This window comes from Manis javanica, chromosome 9, assembly GCF_040802235.1.
Source record: "Manis javanica isolate MJ-LG chromosome 9, MJ_LKY, whole genome shotgun sequence".
NCBI lineage: Eukaryota > Metazoa > Chordata > Mammalia > Pholidota > Manidae > Manis > Manis javanica.
In genome coordinates this window covers 9,077,431-9,101,291 of record NC_133164.1, presented here as the reverse complement: position 1 = coordinate 9,101,291, position 23,861 = coordinate 9,077,431, and the positions used below count along the sequence as shown (strand labels likewise).

At 37.8% G+C, this 23,861-nt stretch overlaps 1 protein-coding gene across 6 annotated transcripts in view; it reads right to left on the bottom strand.

The window, feature by feature from the left end:
- The window catches only part of NALCN (sodium leak channel, non-selective), a 281,692-nt gene that overhangs the window by 133,197 nt on the left and 124,634 nt on the right, over nt 1-23,861 (bottom strand). For all 6 annotated transcript variants that reach the window (XM_073212395.1, XM_073212394.1, XM_073212391.1 and 3 more), the window contains 2 exons: nt 15,898-16,029; nt 3,329-3,496 (listed from right to left, as the gene is read on the bottom strand). In XM_073212395.1, the coding sequence (XP_073068496.1) occupies nt 3,329-3,496; nt 15,898-16,029 (300 nt within the window). The remainder of the gene's footprint in view (nt 1-3,328; nt 3,497-15,897; nt 16,030-23,861) is intronic.

The window sequence follows — 23,861 nt, the reverse complement described above, 5'->3', positions numbered from 1 at the left end:
AACATTTTTCATCAAGTCTAAGATGTCGTCAATTTTTGTATGTGCCTCTGAAAAATAAAAGATGCTGCAAATTAAAGTAGAGAACACCACTGATTTTAAGGCAGATCCCAAATTTTGAGATATTAAAATAGAAAAATTGTGGCATAAATGAAATATAGTGAGTTGTCCAAAATGGTTGAATATCAAAAAGAGCTTAAGATGTCTGTGAAAGCCTTTTAAGAGAAGAATCTGTTCTGAGTATACGAAAGAATAGGAAATGCTTTAAAAACCTTGATTTTAGTTTTATACATATAAAGTAACACATTGGGATTTTTCCAGCTTTCCTGGCTTCTTCCTCTTTCTGATTTTCCTTTGGAAAATCATTTCTGTGCCACTCTTAGTACATGAGGTCCAGAAGGGACTCCCTGAGGTCCATGGTCCGGGCCTGGACAAAGTATTCACATATTCACAATGACCTGAGCCATCCTCAGAACTTGTGTCGGACCTGTAAGAGGTATTCCATTTTTTATGCCCAATTGGAACCATCTTTGTCACCACATGGAGAAAGCCAGCTTAAGAATGATATGGATGCAGAGAAAAGCGAGTGAAGAAATAGACTGAATCCCTGTGATACCATTTCAGCTTCTGAATTTGGCCATACTGGAAGCCACATTTGCTCCTCTAGACTTTAAATTAAGAGGACATATTGATGGTGAATCTTATCATTTCCATTATCTGCAGAACACAAATGGTGTGGTCTGTAAGTACCAGTCAGGTAAATGGGCAACTGTTTAAAGACATTGAGAAAATGTCTATTTCCTTCATGCTAATTTAAAATCCTTAACAGAATATTTAAAGAAGAAAATTAATGTGAGAAATCATGTTGCTGGATTGAACATATGAACTTCTAGACAAGGAGTTGATTTCTGGTCAAAGGAGCTACTCCAGTTGTTTCCATTTCCATGCCAGAGGAAGGCATAAAAAGAATACTACTGCAAGTTTATTTAAAAGAATATTCACAAGTGTATATGCCAAAAGTGCATTATACCACTTACATAGTTAAGGACCAGTTTTTCCTGTTATAATTCTGAAGATACCTTCCCAAATCAAAACATCTTTCCAAGTAACAGCTTTATCATGAGAACTATTAAAATGTTGACATTCATATTAATATCCAGAATAAAAATATGGAAAGATTTCACATTGTTATCACATTTGTTTATTCTCAGACATTAATGATTCAGTATCTAATTGTTGACAGCTGAGTCCAGGCAAGTTTACAGGAACAATTTAATTAGTTTATAGCTCAAATTTCAGTGCTGTGTGTTTTCTCTTCTCCACTTGCATTAAAATCATATTTAAAAGATTGCCTTAGTTTTGATTCCTATCCCAAATTCTGATAAAACTGCCTATGCACATCTGTGCAATTTTGATAAGTTAATATTTCATTAGCTGGAAGAAACAGAACTTAACACGATTCCCACATTGGTGATGTGATGAGTGTTTTCAAAGGCATTAGCCTGTATCCCTGGAGAGGCAAAATCCTCATCAGTCACTAATTATGCCTTTTCATTTATTTGGGGATAAGTATGCTTTTCCCTCTGTTTACACAATAAAGCATTTGATTTTGTGTTCCTAAAGATACAAAATAAATTGTACTCTCAAAGATGAGCATCCTACAACATATTGTGATTATTTCAGAGCACATTTTCCTGAGTCACATTTCTAAGTCTGTCTCTTAAAGATCACTCTGTTGATTCAAACTGAGATACCTTAGAAACTGCATGATTTTGAATATGAATATGAAACTAACCTTACAGGGAATGAGTTTCCACCATGGCCACATCATGTGGTCTTGGACAGTCATTAAATCTTGTGGGATCTTGGTTTACATGTATGTCCTCTATCTCATAGAATCACAGTGAGAAGTGAAACAGTGCCTTCAGCACCTTGCTGGCATATAGTAATTGCACAATAAACACCAGCCGATGCCACCATGATTACCCTGGTATGTCAGAGCAATACATTTTGTAAGACTTTATTACTTCCCGTAGGACAGTGGTGCCCTATGTTCATTCCTGCCCAGCCATGCTGGCCTTTGGGCCATTCCTTAAACACTTCAAGCATGCTTTCACCTCAGGACAGGTGCTATGTGATTCTGTCTATCTGGAATGTTGCCCCAGACCTTCTCATGGTTTGTTCTTTCACTTCATTCACTTTCTGCTCAAATATCTGGCACATCTTCAGAGTGGGCTTCGGTGAGCAACTTGATCTAAAATAGCACCCCACCCTACAATCTCTATCCTCTTCATCCTGCTTGTTTCTCCTTCGAGGGTTATTTGTTTCCATTTGTGTGAGTTGTATTTTCATGTCCTCCCCTCCAAGTGTCATAAATATTGAGTTTCAGGTTGTAATCTGAAGCTAATATTGCTCTGAAAATGACAGCTTTGGTCTCACTAATCAAACAATCAGTGAAGTCAGAATGCATTTTTCTTTTCATCTAAGGAGTTGGAATCTTGTTTCTTTTAATTACTTCTTTAAAGTCCTATTACCACTTTATTCTCCAAATATTTAAAAATATCTATTAAGAATACAATGTCCATTCTAATATTTCCATGATAGATAATATAAATGAGCAACTTTGAGTCAAAAAAAATGGCTGTATATGAGGTTTCTTATAGTTAGGATATCATATATACGTATTTTATCATTTTGACCAAATATTTAAAAAAATGAGTATATTGCTATTACTTAACAACCACAGAGAAAATAACTAATAATTACTTTGTTGACTGAATAAGTATAAAGTAATCTATTCAATATATCATATTTGAAAAATAGATAACCAGTTATTATAAATAAAATGATAGGTATTATAATTTAATCATCACAATGATGACTTATTATAATATGTAAAAGTAAGTTTTATTTCTTATTATTTAAAATGTAAGTCATTGTTGAGCAGACATATTTAAGGCTTATTGAGAAGGGAGACATACACTCAGAATTAAATTCACATTTCCTACTCTTTAAAGTGTGTCACCATGTTCAGAGTGGGTATATATGCATAGATATATAATATGCATGTATATATAAAATATGTATATCTATACACTGTAGTAATTTATGAACTATATGCAAAACATCTCCATTTATTATGTGAGTTTTCCGCAGTTTTAAAAAACACTGTTACAATTTATGAATGACTATATTTGTTATTTAAGATGTCATCAGGCTTATGTTAAGTTTGTGTGAATATTGTATATTATTATATAAACTTGTTATAATGTGACTGGTATTTCCTTGGAAAGAAAAAATTCTGAAGATAAATATGCATCATTTGTATTACCTGAAAGTATGTGAACTGAGAATGATAAAGATCTGGATACACATGAAGAGTAGTTCCAATTACAAGTAGCAGCTCGAATTTGTGGAGAGATGAGCTAATATATCCAGTAAATCCCAAACACCATATCTTCAGAAGTGCTTCCAAATCAAAAAGTACTGTAAAAGCCACCTAAAGGAACAAAGAGATAGTGAAACTGGAATCTAAAACTAAAATTTATCTCAAAATATCTCGTGTATTTGTTAGTGCATGAATTTCAGCTGCTATCATATAAAATGAAAATCCCATATGGATCTAGAATGACATTTTATTAAAAAAGTGGTTTTGGAACACACCAACTAGAACACAGCAGAGCAAACACATCTTCAGCAATCAGAAAAACATACGTTAAAATGCTAAATATTTGTTTGTGAGTGGTATTATTTTTTTGTTACCCACTATTTCATATGATTTAAAAGTCATCACCATTTATAGAATTACTGAATACATGGAAAGGCTGCATTTTTAAATAATTTGTACTTTCTAATGATAAAATTTCTATAATGCACATAGTATATTCTAAAAAGACTTATGTATCACTAAGCACAATTAAGTAAAATGATAAAGTTTAGGTATTGTTTATGTTTTGGGCCACATAAACAAGCAGGATTCTACATCATACAATTTATGTGTGTATATATATATATGTGCACATAAAGTAATATACTGACATGATATGTCTCTATTATTTAATAAAATTAATCATCAATATTCCCATATTAGTTCAACCTTTATAACATTAATTCTATGCCTTTGCTATTATAAATACCAGTATTATAACATACACATATACACATCGCACATTGTTTTTCCTTTACTTGTCCTGTGGGTAAGAATATTCATTTTATCAAGAAGTTTGCAACTGGAACATACAATGTAAGATTAACTTCTCCTTTAAGAGCTTAGGAGCAAGTGTTGGAACAGTCATCACGTATCCCTCTGAGAAGATGGCGGGTGATTTACTGGCGGAGGGGAATGCAAGAGAGCTTGCTCTCCTTCTTCTAGGTTAACTTGGAATGTCAGAAGGGATTTTCTTCCATTCATATTGGAAAATGTACAGAAAATGGAGTTTTAGTAAAAGCAGTTTAGGGATGGAATGTTAAAAGCATTGCGGAGGGTTAATGTAAATACGAGGAGGAAATCAATATGATTTCTCCATCTCACACTTCTGTAGACCCAAGCTGCTGAATTTAAATTGGCATGTCTCTTTTTAAAGATGTACAAGAGTAATACATTCTGACTGTGGAAAAATCTTGAAAACACAAAATATTAATAAAAATCCCTTGCCTACCTTTCTCAGGTGATTCATGTTCACCATGCTGTGTTTTCTCCTTAATCATCTCCAGCCTCATCCAGACATATATGACCAGATAAATGGGCTTGCGTTTTCCATGCCACTCTGCAACTTGCTTTGCTCACTAACAATGCTGGATGTGCCTCCAGGTTAACAGATACAGGTCCTACGTCCTCGTTTCATTAGCTGCCCAATTTCCCATCATAATCAAGGCTTATTTAATTCAACATTTCCCAACCATTCATTGAAGGGTGGTACCTCCTTGATAAAGAGTTCTCAGGAAAATGGTTAAGTATTCTGCTGTTTCTAAAACATGACTGCACGCACCATCTGTACGCAATTTCAGTATTCATTGGGTTTTCAGACCTATAAATAGATTCTCAAACCTGTCATCAGTGGGGAAAAGGACGGGTTTGTGCACTTCAAGTTTTGGATAATATTGAGATTACTTTCAAGATGTTATAGTATGTTGTTTGCCTTACAGCAAGGTAGGAAAATGTTTCTTTTCCTAAATCTGTACTAATACCGGATGTAAGCAAACTTGTGCCTATCTGTTCACATGGGTATTGGTCATTTAGACTTCAGATTCTGCAAAATAATTTTTCTGTTCATAACTTCGCCAGTTTTCTGTGGCGGTGTTTTGTTTTTCTTATCAGTTTTTGGAGTTGCTGATATTAAAGACATTAATCTTTGTCTGCTATATGAACTGCAAATAATTTTTCCCTAGACAGTAGTTTGATTTTTAACTTTGATGGCACTAGCCTTATAAGCACTTTAAATTTTTTATGGTCACATATGCCTATCCTTCTGTTTTATGAGTTTTCCTTACTTTTTACACATAAAATAGGACTTAAGAAGAATTAATATTGAGTTTTCATATCCAGGAACACACTATGTTTTTCTATTTGTTTGGACTATATTCTTTAATAAAAAATTCCCATGTAAAGATGTTACCATTTGATTGTGAACTTTATTTCTATGAGTTTAATACTCCAGGCAGTAATGTAAATGCATTTTCTTAGCTTTTTAACTTTTTTCATTTTTATCATTTCCACCTTGTTAACCCCAGTGGAGAGAAAAACTATTGATTTATCTCTACTGATTTTCTATACCCACTTTATTAGAGTCTTCTATTAATTCTAATGTTTTTAATTAAATCCCCTGGGTTTTATAAAAACATAATTTCATATGCAAATGAAGATAAGATTATTTTTCAAGATTTATTTTGGAGGTAATTATATTAATTCATTAGCTATAATGAAACAACTGTATAGTAATATACTAAATAATAAAGTGGCAATACGAGGAATCCATAATTTGCTCCTTATTTTCAATGAAAGTTTTCAGCATTTTTATGTGCTAGTCACAGGGGGTTTTGGCAATTAATTTCACCATATTTAAGGGCTTTCCTTCTTTTTCCTATTCTCCCTACAGGATTTTAGCTTTTAAGTCATTGAGACAATGAAATATATCACAAGAGCTATTGATGGTGACCATTTGTAGGTTCCTGGAATAAATCCTAGATGGTAATGCTAATCTGCAGGATTTTATTGGATAACATTTTATTTATAATTTTTGTAGCTACTGTCATACATGAAATTGGTTCATAATTTTACTTGTGCTATCACTGTGAAGTTTTGGTAAAATGTATGCCAACTTTATCAAATTTATTGTGGAGTTTTCCATCTTTTGTGTGATCTTCAATTTCTTAAATAAAATAAGAATTATTTTATTAAAGAATTAGCTCATCTTTGAAAGTAGGCAAAATCCACGGGAAGTCCAATCCCATGGGAGGGCAGGCTTGTGCTGACACACTTCCAGGAAAGTTTACTCCTTTTCTATCCATCTGGGGTCAAGGTCAAGGCTGAAGGGCCCCTCACCATTTTCTGCACTGAGGTATAGCATCCAGATGTTACACAAGAATCTCTGTTCTGACCCTTCACTGTCTCAACCTCTTCTTCTGCCTGCTTATCACTCTTAAATTTTTGCACGCTTTAGGTGACAGGATCGAAAATGCCCTCGGGGCAGCCATTCGCTTTCAGGTGACATTCTGTACTCAAGTCACACTTAATTTTTGGCCTTGAGAATATTCCTTAACTTTTTGCACATGCTGCTAAGCATTTAAAATGCTTTAATATTTTAGGTGTCACTTTTAGTTGTTTCACAGAGAGATGATTTTTCAGACACCTTTTGGTATCACTTACATGAGTTTCCAATAAGCAATACACTATTTGATTTTGTGTTTAAACAATCAGACTTCCTAAGTCTTTTGGCAGGAAAACTCAACCTGCATATACTTAATGTATCAAAGTTACACATGGTCTTATGTTTTCTGTTTATTCTATGTCATTGCTCTTTCATCCTTTAACTTTTTTTTTTGTCTTTCCTAGCTTGATCAAATTGTTAATTTCTTGGACATTCTACTCTGCTTTTCTAATCTCCAAGTTTAATTCCCAGCTGTTTTAAGTCATCCTGTCCTTTTTTACTATTGCATCAAAATCAAATGATTGTAAACTACTCTCCCACACAAATTAGCTTGCTTACCCATCCCTCCCACCCCTGCCAACCCACAAACTTCGGAGGACGCTGCCTCTATCACCCTGCTTTCCATGGATATCACCCCTTCCTAAATCCTGTTTTTGCTGAGATTATGGACATACTTAATTCTAGTTTCTTAAGCTGTGATTTTTTTCAAGAATTCTTATTTGACACCTTCATTATCATCTTCCATTTAGACCCAATACCCACCACTTTTCTTCCCATCTTCTCTATGGATTGTGATGTTCTTGTCTTGGGGTTTAGCATCCTTCCGAGTAGCTTGCTGACATCAATATCATGTGTTGTATACTCTCTGAAACCTTTCCTATCTAAAATGCATTTTTACACTGATATGAATACTCCAGCTGCATACGGATCTGTGAGGTGTCATTCTTTTCTCTCACTGGTCTATATACCAGTATCTGTTGGTCTCCGTAGATGAGTCATCCAGTGTGCAGTATATTTATCTTGCCTTTGCAGGTATTTAAGCCAGTTCAGAGGCATTTTTTTTAATGCTTGCCACCAAGGAAGGTCTCCAGCATGTCTAAGAAACTTATTTTTTTTTAAATTTAATTTACCAGAGATACCAAGAGTTCTTTTAATCTACAGTTTAGAAAAATTTTCCTCTTTTATTTATTATTACTTTCCTTCTATTTGTTCCCTTTTTCCTTCAGAGGCTCCAATTAGTCACATCTGAGTGGCTAATCTCGTTTGCTTTTTCTTTGTGATTTCTACCATTTCTTTGAGTTATTTTTTTTTCACTTGATCTCCCATGTTAGTAATTAGCTCTCAGCAACGACCATGCCCTTTTCAGTTCAGTTTTTGAGTTTTAACCACAGTTTTAGAAAGTTTCTTTTGTAACTTGAGGCATTAAAAAACACCACCAACAGCAATCTCTCCCATCGGTTCTGCTGGGCCGGGGGAGTCCCGCCCTGGGTGTCCATCTCGGGTTTCTGAGTGTCATCCTCAGTCTCCGAGTCCCTTTGTACGGGAATCATTTTCCTTTGCTTGCTCATGACTGCACGTTTTGCTTGTTTGTTTTTTATGCTGCCTGGACAGGGCTCAGTGAGCGGTACTGGGGGCACCACGGTGCTGGCGGCGACACCTGTAAGCCCCGCCCCCTTTTGGGCCTCAGAGAAAACCGCTGCATGTCAGAAGTCCTCCCAGGCTGGAATCCGTTCCCCATCCCCAAAGCCCTCCGCCTGGGACTAGTTCAGCTTCCAGGGAGGCTCCTTCCTGCTCGCTGGGACGAGGGGCCTTTGTCGGATCTTCCTGGACCACAAGCAGCAAATGGGCAGGTGAGCGGCAGCCTACCTGAGGACCCAAATCTGTACCCCAAGCCCTAAAAAGAGGCAATTCCTCTCTGGCCCTGGCTTCTCAGTCCAGGCCTTGCAACAATACGAGGAGGCCCTTCAGACATTACGGGGATCTCTGGAGACGGTGAAGCTCAGTGTGTCCCTCCTAAGGCCCAGCTACCGCCTGCCCTGGCTGTCGGGTCAGCAGAGGCAGCAGGGACGGGCGCCCCGCCCCCACCTCTCTCTTCACCTGAATATTCAGACTTTCATTTCAAAGGAAGGAATATAATCTATGGTGAAGTGGCTTTTTTTGTTTAAAGTAGGGAACTACTAACAAATGTCTGAAATATAACCAAATGGAATATCTAATTATATATAAATACAATGAATCATTTACTAACTTTGCATTTGCTACCAAAAAAACAGATGGAATGATCTGTTTAAAGGATGATATTTCATACTAAAATATGCAGCTGGATCCATTTGCATTATTATTTGCTCAGTGGGAAAACTGTATGGTTTTCAAAAACTCTCAAAGGCACTAAATAAAAGGATTGAGCAAACTATTATGTGATTACATATAAGTACCCATATTCCCACTCATTTTCCTACTAGAATTCCTGATTTCAGTACTCCTGGAACAAAAAATTTCAGTTTTACCATCTTACTAATGATTACAAGCTTATAATCAACTTCTCTGAGAAACAGAATTAATCTCAAGATGACAATATTTTATGGGAAAATATTACACAAAAATATATGTCTAGCTTACTTGTAGTTATTCTGGTGTAGGAAGAACTGTCAGGAATTAAAGGAGAGATTTAGGGAAATTAAATTAGCTTCTCTGGTTGGCAGGTCTTTTAGTATAGGGTAGAAGGTTCGGTGTGGGATTTCAATTCAGAGGACCATTAACAGTTCAGAGGAATCAGAGTGGAAGCAGTCAGGGGGCAGCTTGGGTGACCTCTTCTCAAGGGGCAACTCCAGCCCACGCAGGTGAACTCAACCTTGACAGAACTGCACAGGGAGGGACTTGCCAGGACTGTGCTGTTGGCCATAAAAAACGGAGAAGGCTGATGGGCTGTCTGCAGAACGTAATCACCTGGAAGGACCCTGCCCCCAACCCCCCTGGCACCCGCCCCCTGTCCCATAAGAATCATCCAAGCATGTGTCCAATTTCGGGGCTTCCTACAAATCCTGGGCAGCGGTGCGACCCAGGGAAGGGTGGGCTTCCAGGGTCCCCTCAGCCCGGAGGCCGCCGCTGGCTCTGCCCCTCATTCTGCCGCACCCACACGGAGAAGGCGGCGCTGCGACCTCTCCTCCATCCCAGAGCCTGCAGCCCATCCTACCATGTGTGAGTGCTTATAAGGTGAACTCACCTTTGTAAGAGTGAAGGCAAGATTTATAAGAGCATAATAAACTTTCCATGAATGTTCTTGTCACCTTGAAAAACTTGGAAACAGTAACAAGAAAAAAATAAAATATTTCTTTCTTTTACAATTTTCCTACATAAGTGTTTTCCAACTTAAAAAAAAATTACTCTCCCACCCCATCAGGAGTCTTTTTATCGATTTTGTCCCTAATCACCACCTCATATGGAATTTTAATACTCAAGATAAAAACAGATTTTTATGTTTATAGACTCCATATCTCTATCTCTGCTTTATAAATAGGAAGAGTAAGATTTTCTGCTTCCCCAAGAACTGATTTTTACCCCCCTTACTGGTGATCCCCCTGCCAGTTGAGAATGCTTGTTCTGTGGATATATCTGGTTTGATGTCATCATAGCAGAGTTTAAATAACATTTTCAGGACAGCTCATATGAGTTCTTCAAACACCACATTCTATAACTTCTTGTCCAAATTTTCATTTTATAATAATACTTATGCTGTTTAATATATCCTATAACAAACCCTTCTGCTCTCCTGACGATTATCAATAATGGAATGTCATTTTAAAAATTACAGGAGTTATTGCTCCAAGAAACAGTATTACATTTGTTTCCAGGATAGCACACAATGTGTGAGAGATATTTTTTTAAGAAATGAAAAGGAGAAATTAGTTTAAAATGCTTATGTTCCAAAAGAACTTATAACTGGATTTGTGAGGCTAGCAGGTAAAACAACAAGACGATTGCCAACTTTGTAATGCTAAGGAGAACATAACCAAATGGAAAATGATATGCTTAATATAAATGGAAAAAGTGGAACTTGTCCTGCCCTTTTAATTCAATGAATAATGTATGAACATTCACAGGTGACAAATTATAAATGTTCTGATTGGGTCATCCAGGTCTGGGAAGATAAAATGGTAGAGATACTGACCATATTTGGAAAGATATTTGAAATGTATTATCCAAGATTTGTGTTGCAGTCTCTATTTCATAATGTAAAAAGAAACATAATAGATATTCATGAGAAAATGAATGCATATTTATCACCAAAGGAAATTATAGGACAAAACTCACAAGAAACTCAAATCAAGTAACCCTAAGTCCCTAAATGAAACTCAGAGAAAATGACATTAAAATAAATGATTGCCTGCATCACTCAAGAGACTTCTGTAAATTCCCTACTCTGTCTCTACACTGTATCTCTAAAGAGCAGACCCTCAAGAGGGATTACTGAATAGTTAAAAATATTCTTATTGAGTTATTTTTTTACCTAAGATTTTGCCCAAATCTTTTAGAAACACACAAAAAAGTTATTGTCAGAAGAAACTTACCTAATTAAAGTTTTCCAGAAAACGGAATTAGATTCAATGATAATATGAAAGACTGTTGCTAGGACAAATGAGTTCCTTTCTTAATTTGGTCATTATCTTGTGATAAAGGAATGATCTGTGGATATTAAATTTTGTTGGAATTAAAATAAGACGCTTTTCTCACTTAATTTTAACAAATACAAAACCCAATTTCTTCAGAGGGATAGAGAAATCACTTTTCTAGAAAACAGAACATCCTGCAATATGGCAAAATGAGCCCATGCTTTATGAAAGCCCTTCTTCTTCAGACACAGCCATCACAGAAAAACAGGGAACCGAAGAGGCACCCTGGAGTTCTAAACAAGGTAAATCCCACTGTTGACCAGAAATGCAATAGAGGCACATGCTGTTAGAACTACGCACTTCATTCTTCTCTCTCCTATCAATTTGTGAGTTTTTTAAAAGAGGAATTTTGTTAAAATGGTTAATCTTCTATGCATAACACTGTGCTGATAAATTTATGTTACATGTACAATCTAGTGACTATACAGATGTATTGATCTATTTTTTATACAACAATAGAAAAGTATTATTCAAGGTTTATTGTTACAAAAATGAGACTGCACATTTTAAAACAGAATTACGTTTAGTAGAAAAATGTGATTTATGTACACCATATAACAATGTATTATCTTAGATCAAAATGGAAAATGTAAACTTGCCTTGCAAAAGAAAGCAAATCTATCTTTTTAGATTTATATATAGCCTAGAAAACAGAAAAGTTTTTCCTGTTAAGATCTTAAGTAAGTCTAAATTTAGGTTAATTAATCCAAGGTAACAAAACAGGACCCCAGCTTCACAACAGACGCTAGGCAGCTTAATTTATGTGTAAAGAATGTTTTTTAGACCACAAGTTGACTCTAAGAGGTTAAGTGGTTTATTTTGGATTATTGAAATAATTTATTTCAATAAATGGCAACTCAAGAAACTACTTCTCTAAAAGCTCATGCCTTTTGTGATCTAGTTTAAAAATAAACTTTCCAAAATAGTACAAAATCCTATTGCCTTAAATCCTATAGCATTATAGTCCGTAAACTTGAATTGCTATTATTATAGCCATTTTGAGGATTAAATGAGATAATGAATTTCTTCAAAGCATTTGGCAACATAATAGAATCTCCAAAAAGTGGCAGCTATTATTGCTGTTAGTATGACTATGTTTGAATTGAATACATGGGGATGTTAGTTCCCATGTTCTCTGTTTCTATAACTTGAGCCCACTGCTTATTTCTGTAAAGTTTCACTGGAGCACAACCACACCGAGACCACACTCACGTTTTGTACAACAATGGTGGATTTAGCAGAGACAGAGGCTGGGTGGTTTGCAAACCCTAAAATGTTTCCTATCTGGCTTTTTAGGCAAGTTTGCTCACCTCTGGCCTCAACTCAAGCCATCTTAATAAACTTTTTAAAGAGAGAGTATTTTATTAAAAAGTGAGGGATTAAAATGATGAATCCATACTCATTTGAAACAAATCACTCTGACTCCTGTACCAGTTGCTGATACAAAGAGAAATGATAATGTAATTTGAATAAAAGCCAAACATGCTTTGGGAAACTCAGACACCCAGAATCAGTCAATAGAAGTGGAACAAATTCTGAATGCTTCCATAGTTTAAGAATAAGGCAGTATCTACATGGTTTTTTAAGTGAGCTAAATCACCACTACCTAGTTTATTAAAATCAAATTTACTTTCAGAGTTTGGGGAAGGGGGCAATGATTCATAGACACATAACAAATACCAGATTCTGCTATACAGTCCTGTCTCTGCTTTTCTTTTTTGTTTTTTAATTTTTAATAGTACATACAAAGAAGAAAGAAGACAAGGACTTATCAACTGCCCCTGGACTCTACCAATGCACTTAAATATTATTTGTGAACTCTAGAATATTAAACTATTTGAAATTTTGTTGGAACTTCTTACACAATCATCATAAATCACCCAATACACATAAATACATTAGAAAAGAGATCAACTTTGTATGTGAAAAATTAAGTAAAATTTATAGAGGACTCTGTCCTGTTCTGCTGCCAGTGGGTGGCCTAGGGATTTATTCTATAGGATTGGTTTAGTATGACCCATCCTGAGCTGCACTGAGCTGGGCTACAGAAGAAATGTGAATGCAGTCTCTACTATCCAGGCCTCCCTCATGAGCAGACACAAGACTGCTTCCTCAGATGGGTGAGCGTAAGCCCGACCACATGTCACCATTTCTCATTTGATCCCCAGGCATTTTTGTCACCAGCCCTTTAACCTCTGGTTCTAATACTACTGTATAATTCTTTCACCTTAACGACCTTCCCACCTCTATCTACCTACAGCCTCTAAGTGACCTTTAGGTCTCTTGTTCCATGTTAAACAATTTCTTCTTAATTCTCTGCTTCCATTCACAGAATCTGCTTCACTGGCTTTGCCCCAACTGGTGCTGTGCCCAATGCATGACTTCCTCAGAGCCCTTTCCAGAAGACAGTGTGCTCATGCTCCAGGGCCTGCAGGGCCCAGTTAGGATAGCATGTGATGAGAAAGAGATGCCCCATCCATGAGTCCTCCACCCCGTAGACCTACTCCACTGGGTTACACACCCTCCCTGGGGCTGCCTCTATTAACCTCTCCATCCGTCACTCCCACCCCCCCTGCCTACGCTCCTTTGGCCTCGTGATGAATGACTTCAATGTCATTGTGACCCAACACCTTAGCTTGGCAGTTCCTTGCCATTTTTGCCTTGAGCCACCCCATCCATGTAACACCCTAGATTTTGTATTTACCTGAAATTCCTAATCCTGGATCCCACTCTTTGAGCTCTTTTAAAAATTTCATCACTTCAACTATACCTATTCTTTGACCATTTGAAGACATTTGACTTTTCACTTTTGCTTTCATTCTCCTCTTATTTTACTTCTTTTCATATCCAACCTAGACCACAGGGTTATCATTTCAATTCCCTTTGCCAACTACCCACATTCCCTGATCCCTTGTCTCTCCACTCCACCAGCCTGAAAAACCTCTGAAGCTGGATCAGTCTAAACGTTGCCTTTCTCCCCTTTCTGTTAGGCCTAAAGAAGGCACAGACCTGTCTAAATTGGCATCACTAGAAATGTGTCACCTCAAAATTCAGCTAGATCTTCGGTGTTCTACTCAATGCATCTTTAATTAGCTTTTTTGCATTCTCCACACCACCCATTTCCTCCCTTCTCTCTCCTCACGTTTCCCACTTTATTGTCTCATCATCAGGCTGGACATAGACCTTGTTTCCTACGTCACAGGACAGACAGAAAGCACTTGACTGGGAATCCCCCGGCATCCCATCCCGGCATGAGCAGTTCACCTGCAAATATTACCATCACCCAAGTTTTCCCTCTGTTTCAATGACAACGCACCCTTTGTACACTGGATTTGCAGCAAAATTACACCCATTTTTCAGGTGTCAGGCTGGATATAATTTCCTCATGAGACTCTGTCACTGGTTCTCCACAGCATAAAAATCTTACTGTTTACTGTCTTTCTTTCTTGCTAATCTATAAGCTCCATATACGATGCAGCAACTAGGCGGTAGCACATCACAGAGACTCTGCTCAAGTTTATTACTAATGATATTTTGTTACAGCCAATAAGCATCCATATGAAGAGGAGAATCCATACGTGACTCTTTAAAAGTTTCTTGATACCCACACAGATGTTTACATTCAATAGGTGTATGTCATCAATTCTTTTTCTGAAAAGTTTATGTGTGGATGGATTGAATTTTTATTGGCCAAAGTTTTAAATGCACGGGGAGAATGGGTAGCCAAAGGAACTCAATTATATGGCAAACTGATGTTTTGCAATAAAAAATGCTTTCGTAATGAAAATAATCAATTGTGATTTCTCTGTTTTTTCACTCTACTTCTTCCTATACTGGATTTCCTGGAGTGTTGCTGTCTGTGTAAACCTCACTTAAAAGATAAATGGGTTTCTAAAGAGTTATATGTCAATCAATTTTGCCCTAAAGATGTAACCATTGAATTCTGAGATATATTTTAGAAATAATTTTTCACAATGGAAAGACTGGTTTCTGGAAGTCATTAAAATATTTAAGAATCAATTATTAACAAACTTACACAATTAATAACAAGTACTATTCCAAAACGCTGTAGGTAGGTGCTCGAAGATGCTAATTAAATCACTAAACCTACCTGCCCCTGCCTGGTATCTTTATGCAGGTTGTAACACCTCAGTTTCTTGTAGAGGAATCATTGTATTATCTCTTCCTACATCCCTCCAGCCCCTACTTTGGTACCGTTGAGCTGACTCGCTTTTTTACAATCTTCTCGGTCTGTGCTTGCCTATACCTAGCAGGAAACAGACTAAGGCAACATGAGAAAGGGAGAGAAAATGAGGGGCAGCCAGGAAAACAGCAAGACCCCAAGAGTAAGACCCTGGGAGAAGGGTTACCTTGGCAACGCGGCCCACTGTGGGGAAGATTCCTCAGGCCCATGGGGAGAGGAAATGAATCAGGCAACGTGGAGACCAAGGGAAACACCAGGGAAGCACACAATGAATCAGCTTTGCTCGAAATCAAGTCATTAATGAAGTGCAATTAATTTTCTTCTTTATAAAAGGCATTCTCCGAGGTTCACATGGTGGGCACGCCCGGGAGAAGCTTACCTCTGCGAGATAGAACTCATCATACTGGCCTCGGAAGCTCTCGCCTTTGTGGTAGTTGCTCGCTGCCACAATCACGTCCACTGTCACCATGCTCAGGATGAACATGTGGAAAACTGAAGATCGCATCATTTGCTGAGGAGGCAAAACAGACAAACGCTTACCAAAGAAATAAACCTCACGATTAAACGTGATTGGTGTGCTTAGACCTTGACCTGCAACATCTTTGTGACACGGAGCTGTGCAAAACAGTGCTCCTGAGACAAGTTGGGAGGTAACTGTAAGTGGATGTCACTTACTTCAATAGCGCAAGCAAAGGAATCCTTTCCTTTGGAAGGCTAAAATAGTGACTATACAGTTTCAGAGACCTTAGGTTAAAAACGGAAAATACATCTCATTTAATATGTGTCTATCTCAATTTTCACCAGTTAGTTAGGCAGCTTTATCCTTAATATTAACTGAACAGATAAATGATTTTTCAAAAGCAGATACACAAAATAAGTATTGCTTTATTCTGTTAAGAGAGAAGGCCAGTGTGGATGAAAATATTTTAGAGATGATCATAGAACTGGAAAAGTGAGAGAAACCTAAGATCTATTTATTTTTTACTTAATTACTTATAATAATCTTTAAACATTTCTTTAACCCACTTTATTGAAGTATGATTGATAAAAAAACTGTATATATTGCATGTCTACAACTTAAAGAGTTTGGGGTAAGTATATACCTATAAAACAAACCATCACCACCATCAGGGCCATAAATACACCCTCCCATCTCCTTTATTATTTTTGGGGGATGCATGTGTGGTAAGAACACCCAACATCGGATCTAGCCTCTTTGCACATTTTAAGTATACAAGAGAGTATTGTTAGCTACTCTGCTGTATAAATCTCCAGAATTTATTTATCTTGCATTACTTAAACTTTATACCCTTTGCATAAATAATTTATTGGAAATTACACTACAACTAATAATAACTCATGTTTATATTTACTATGTTCCTGGAGCTGTTGCAGGTGCTTTACATAAATTAATGGTTCATTTAATGTCAGCCCTAAAAAGTCACTCATATTTTATAGAGGAGGAAACTAAGGCTCAGAGAAGTTAAATAAGTTTCCCAATGTCACATAAGTACTGACGGGGGAGCCATAATTTGGACCCAAGTCCGGTCCAAGTCTACCGCCTACTCTGAGATGAAATAACTAGGGGTTCAAAAATATAATGTCTACCATGTACTGAATGCGTACTTTGTTCCAGGCCATACTATGGGTATGGCATCTCTTTTCATCACCTGCATAGTCCTACACAGTGGGATATTTACTCACTTCCTCCAGTGAGTTCAGAGATATGAAGTCATTTGTCCAAGGTCACACAGCAAATCCACAGAAGAATGGGTTTCATAACCCAAGTCAGTTTAAAGTCCCTTCTGGGACTCACTGTCCACAGTGGGATAGAGAATGTAAGTAAAAGGAGAGAATAGAGGGTGAAAGTCCAGGGCAGCAGAAGGAGAGAGAAGCTGACCTGTGGAAGGTAGGTGAGCACATACAAACCATTGAGTCACTTATCTTGATGCCACTGCCTAGGGACTAACACCACCAGACCACCCCTTTCTGAGACCTTGGCTCTTCTTAAGGGCACGCATCCTTACCATTTGATCTAGCCTGATAATTCTTCAGTATTTGCAAGTAAAAGAACTTAGACAAAGCGGCAAGGGAAAGCAAGAATGGGAAAGGGCAGAAGGCCTGCCTCTGAGCCTTGCCGCCGCCTCTGGGCACCCACATCCATTATTTCACATGGCCCCCAACACCGTGCAGCTGGCATCAACAGCACGTGCTCAGAGTCAAACTGCACGGAGCCGAAACGCCACCGCTCAAGAGGCCTGTGGCTCTGGGCAGGTCTCTTAAACCTCTCTGTGCCTCCATTTCCTCATCAGCAAAGGGGAGACAATAATGGCTAAAGGTAGTTATCATTTTTAAATGAGTCAATATTTGTAAAGTGCCTAGAGCAGTGGCTTCATATTGTAAGTGTTCTATAAAGATTTGCAGCAAAAATGAATTCAATTCTGTCAATCAGGTATTTCTCTGTTCAGGAATGGGAAATTAACTGCCCAAGGTCCAAGAGTTAATTATGCTGCATATATTTGACTCAGTCCAGAACCAAAGGAGATGAATAAAAGTGACAAGGGGCTAATAATTTGAGAACTGTCAGGGCTATTGGAAAAGCAGAAATTGCTTTAAGTAAGATTTCATGTCATCATTGGTGGCTATTTATGCATTCTTACATCCATGTGCTTTTGACTTTTATAGGTATACAAAACCAAATTCCAGAACTGCCAATCAACATATTTAAATGCACATCCATTTACTTGCAGGAACTACTGACCTTCACAACCTAGATAAGCAAATCAGTTGGCAAGTTTATACTCTCATTAGAATTTTTAGTTATTTAGTCTTTCTTGCATGTAAGATTTAAATTCCATAACTATTATTCCTTTTTCACACTCTTTTAAAGTTCCCTTTGATTCATCATAATGTTCTATTAAAAACATTTCCACTGATTTCCACTTTATCTGCATGACAGAAGAGCCACAACTTCCTTTCTCTTTTCTTTAGCTGTGGATGTATGTCTTAAGTAAACTGTTATTACTGAAAGGTCCAAACAAAGCTTTTAGCTATGGCTGTCAAAAAACTTTTAAGTTGGCTTTCTAACTGTCACAGCTTCACTTTGGTGCTGTCATTATAATTAGGTTGCTTTTTGTCTGAATGTCTTTATGTCCCTGTTGGTACAGAGTCATTAAAATGCTCACTTACAATGGATTTTGATACACTATTATCACCAGTGCTTAGCTTTCTCCCAAGTAGTAACTTTCAAATATTAAATAAGAATTGAGGTGATAAGTATATGCAGGAGCTAAATTTAAATAGTAAAACCAGTAACTAGATTTAAAGTCAGAGCTAGTGACATAAGCCACTTCAACTCAGTTCAATTCAACCAGTGTTTGAAACTGGCTATAGGGTTCCTTAACACTGAAGGGCAGGCAACTTATTCAAACTCATGTTTCTATTTATAGGATGGTCCAAATTTATACCCTTAACTTTCAATTTTTTTAATAAAAATGTGAAGAAAAAACGTTAAAGTTGAGTCAATGCCACAAAATATTATATAACTTGAGATTGTCAACTGTATTAATGTGGATGTAGAATATAGTTAGCTAGCTACATATAAACACATACACATATATATCTGTATATATGTGTATGTGGGTATATATATGCTTATATACATATACATATATATTCTATATATTTTTATAGAGAGAGTTAATATAAGACTGTTCAGATCCTGCATACATATTCAGTTTTTTAAAGTTCCCTTCAATTGCAATGTCATTTTGGTTTATATGCTTAAAAAAATCAGACAAGTTTTGCACATATTTTTAGTTTGACTTCGATCCAAGAACTACTGATTTCTGTATGTGACAGTTGGAGTTACCAAAATACAAAGAGACTACACCAGAGTCATCCCCAAGGCAGCAATCTGTCAGAAAAGCTCAGGAACCTTACTACTCAAAGTGTGGTCCCTGGCCTTGCAGCTTCCTGGGAACATATTAGAAATGCAGGTTCTCAGACTCCCTCCCAGACCCACTGAATCAGAATCTGCATCTTTAACAAAGTCCCAGATGATTAATGTTCATCTTCAAGTTTGAGCAGTTCTGCTGTGCAGGATACTCCTTGAAGAGCAGGTTCAACTGGGCGGCCTATGAATTTTTTACAAATTCACAATTTCATGATTCCCAAAGTCTTTATCACTGAACGGAACAGACAAGTCCTGGCTGGAATATTGTGGTGGTTTATTAGGATTTAGCATCCAAACATGCGTGCCTTCTTACCCTCCTTTTCCAACTCCACAACTACAAATTAACTAAACCAGTTTGGCTGCATGAAGACAAAAGTATGTGTTGATTCTTCAACCGTTTGTGGGTATTATGAAGACACCAGCACAACCTCTGTCATAAAGTCTAGGAATGCACGGGGCTCTAGAATCTGGGAAAGGCAAGGAAACATTTTCTTCCCCAGAATCCTCAGAAGTAACACAGCCTTGTGGACACCTTGACTTTGAAGCTGAGGCGGGGCAGGGACACGGAACAAGCATCATGGTTAACTTTTCCTGCCTAGGATGAAAAATGCTGAGATATAAACAGTATAGTAAGAACAGAAGGGACCCCATCTTCAGGCCAAGATTCCATTTTAAAAATCAGAGAGTTGAGAAGTAAGATTCCTAACATATTCTCTGGTAATCAGATAATAACCCAACAGCCTACCTTAAGGCAGGGCAGGCAGTCTTAATATGTACCCACTGCTTGAGGGTGACCACTATCTTGGAGAAGAACAGGATAAATAAATCCCTTGTTGGGTTTATTTAGCAGAATTAGCTGGAGGACTGATAATAAAGGAAAGGAAACATGGTGTCTCTCACCAGAGACAAGCCCCTTGAGACCACGAGTCAAGCCTATGCCTTTTTCCCCGTTCTTGAAAGCGTTGAAAGACAGAATCCCCAAACTTTCAGTGCGCCTCCTGAGGACGCCTGCACTTTCCTTTCTTTAAGTGTGTACTTTCAAATAAAGCTTTCTCATTGCTCAAATTACCGTGGCTTGTCTCTTTGCTATTTTATTTTATTTCCAAGGCTTCACTCTGTCTCCACTTTTCTCCTAGTAAGTAGGAAGGGGCTGCTAAGAGCTCACGTTTGACCTGCGTGTGTCGGTCACCTGGGTGACCCAGACGAAACTGCAACTCTTTGATCTGCTCTTAGAAGCCTGACTGAAAATCTCCTTTCTTTGAGAAGTTTTCAGAACATAATCTCATCCATCCTGTGCTCTGTGGCTCCCCAGAACCTGGAGAGATAGGGGCTAGTCCCCATGCCATGCAGATCCAAGTGGACACAGGTGACCCTGGCTTCAGGAGTCTGCAAGGGAATCTGTCCGAGGCTGAGAACTTTCCCTCTTTCCCTTGAACTTTCCTGTTCTCTGCTGCCTGCAAGCCAGCCGCCATTCCCTGCTGCTGTCACTGCAGTGAATTCCTTCTTTACCTACACTCTTCTGACTTTCTCGAGAATTCTTTCTCATTCAGTCAAGAACCCTGCCCCGTCCAGGTTGAGGTTTCTCCTAGTCCTTCACCTAGTGTGCAGGGAGAGACCTCCCCAGATGTGCTGCCCAGTAACAAAGCCAGTGAAGCCCATTTTGGACTTCTAATCTGTAGACTATAAATAATAAATCTGTGGGATTTTTAAATCACTAAGTTTGTGGTGCTTTGCTACAGCGACCGGAAATGAATACAAGCATTGCTGATGACTTTGACATGTTCCAGCTCAAATCATCTATGAAACTTGATTGTATACAAGTGCCAGTGCCACAAAATGCTATCTGACCAGGGGATTCCATCCAAGGTGACTTGCCAGTAGGGGTTCTCTGTAATAATTATTACTACAAATGTAAACTCATTACACAAACCCAAGTTTTCCTCTTTATTTCAGAATGGATAAAGTGATAGTGAATCTGGAGCAATGATACTAAGTCCAGCTTCAAGCAGAAGATCAAGAAAGATCACACTTACTTATATTAGTTCTGAGTCCCATCAAGAGAGACATGTTCTCAAGAGACTGTGAAGTTTACACCACCCACAGACAGAGATCCTCATTCATTCAAACTGACCCCAGGAAGATGTATTATCAAAACAGGAGCTCATATTGGAACACTTGGCTTGTGCCAAACTTCATTCCAAGCATACTGCATGCTGATGTAAGGATTTCACTTAATTCTCAACAACCCTATGAGATAGGTGGTTACGCTACCCCCTTTCACATATGGAGAAACAGGTAAGGATAAGCATATGTCCAAGCTCATAGAGTTAGAGAGCAGCCTGAGATGCTTTGAGTCCAAAGCAATGCTCTCTCGTCTTCTGTTGAGCAAAGTGCATCTCACTCTGCTGTACATGAATAAGGAGCTGCTCTCTTGGCAAATGTTTCTAATTAAATTGAGGTTACAAGTTTGCAAACCCTATATTTGAAAGCTGCAGACGATCCGTTCCTCAGAGAAGGGTATTCGAGTTCCATGGTGTAAAATAATGTCGATTTTGAAGACTTGAAGACTTTAGCTGAGTTCGGATCTTGTCTGTGCATAATTTACCCTCTATGTGAGTCAGTGTTCTTATATGGGAAATGGATGTGATACCATCTACATCTCTAGGTTGTAGCATGAATGTTAATGAAACTACATAGTGTAGGGACTAACCCATAACAGGTTTCTTGTGCTCCACACTCTTCTTATTATTACTGTTTTTGAAAATGCTCTAAGCATTTAAAGGTAGTGATACAATCAGTTGCTTATGGAGAAAGTATGAAGGTACAACTAGAAATCAAGTGGAAGAGATAACTAATACTGAGAGGGACCATGAAAATTTATGTTTTTCAAAAAGGTCTTAAGCTATTTCATTTCTATGGCATGAATCCTCAAGACTTCATAGGAGGTATTTGTATTAATTTGTTCAGTAATTTTTCCTATAAAATAGTGCCTGAAAGATTTTGAAGACTCTACAGGCAAACATTTAAGAAATAAAAATTGTGGCCTCAGAGGCCACAGTAAGAATAAATTAGGATAATGAAGAGTATAGGTCAGAAATAAAATCTTTTTTTAAATTGCTGCTTGAGTAAATAAAATATCCTCCTTGGTAAACAAATTTCATGCACTGAACATTGTGTCAGCCACATACTAAAAGTAATATTTTCATTGGATTTCAAAATAAACATATTTGGAGAACAATGCAATTACAAGATGCAATTCCCAGAACCCATCCTTCATGTGAGCCATGAGCATAAGAACAAGAACATAATGTAAAAGACCAAGTGTGTAAAATGTAAAATAAATCTCCCACTTTCAAACAGTGCATCTTTCACTTCTCTTACGTAGAAGACATCTGGAAACTCATTCCTTCTATAACCGATTTACAAAATAAATTGTCCAATATAAAGAACTTGTGTTTAAAGGGAAATGCATGTACATCAATAGTGAAAACAGAACCAATGAATGTCCTGAGAAACTCTGCCTTGGCATCCAGAGGGCAGGAGGAAATCCACGGGTCACTTCCACAAAGGCATGGGAATTCGTGGTGCCGGGAAAGCCCTGCTGGCGCTCAAGTTCTGATTCTTTTCTCTCTTCTGGACAGTAATCTGGCTAAAAGGATGCAGATATGTGCAGGTCAAGTTGTAGGAAAAAGGAAGAGGGGCTCAGAAAGATGCCTTCATGTGTCGTGTGGCGGCTGCTACTGTGGGAACTGCTCCTCAGCTTCATGGTCAGCAACGCCTCATTGTTCACTGGGAACTGGTCATGGTGGGAGCAGTCACACCATGGAAATGAGCAGATGCTACCAATCAGATTCTAGCACTTCAAGATGGTTGGCAACCATTTTAAACATTTGCAGGGATGCTGGAGCACCCCGCCCCCAAACCCCCAGCTGCCCGGGCTGTCTGGCACCATCTTGGAGAGGTCATCTGCTGTAAGCTATCTGAAAACTCTAATCATACATAACGATCCTTGTGAGAAGGGTAGACTACTGAATGGGCTTTCTCAACATGCTCACCCTTGTTACTCTAGGCTGGATCATATATATATATGTATGTATATATAAACACCTTATTCTGATAGTTAGAGACTTAGGGCCCAAATGCCAGGGCAGTCACATAAATATACCTTTCTAAGTATCTTATAAAGCACATACAAAAAACATTTGGGGCATTAGAAGACTGTCACTAAGATAACGAAGGGTCTGGATGAATCAGCTGAAGTAAAGAATAATTAAAATGGAGGCCTTTCTACTACCTGTCCAATATAATTGTCTGGAATTGATTTAAATCACAGCATATTTTGTTTATGAAAGCTTCAGTGAAGGACAACATGTATGATGCCATAAATA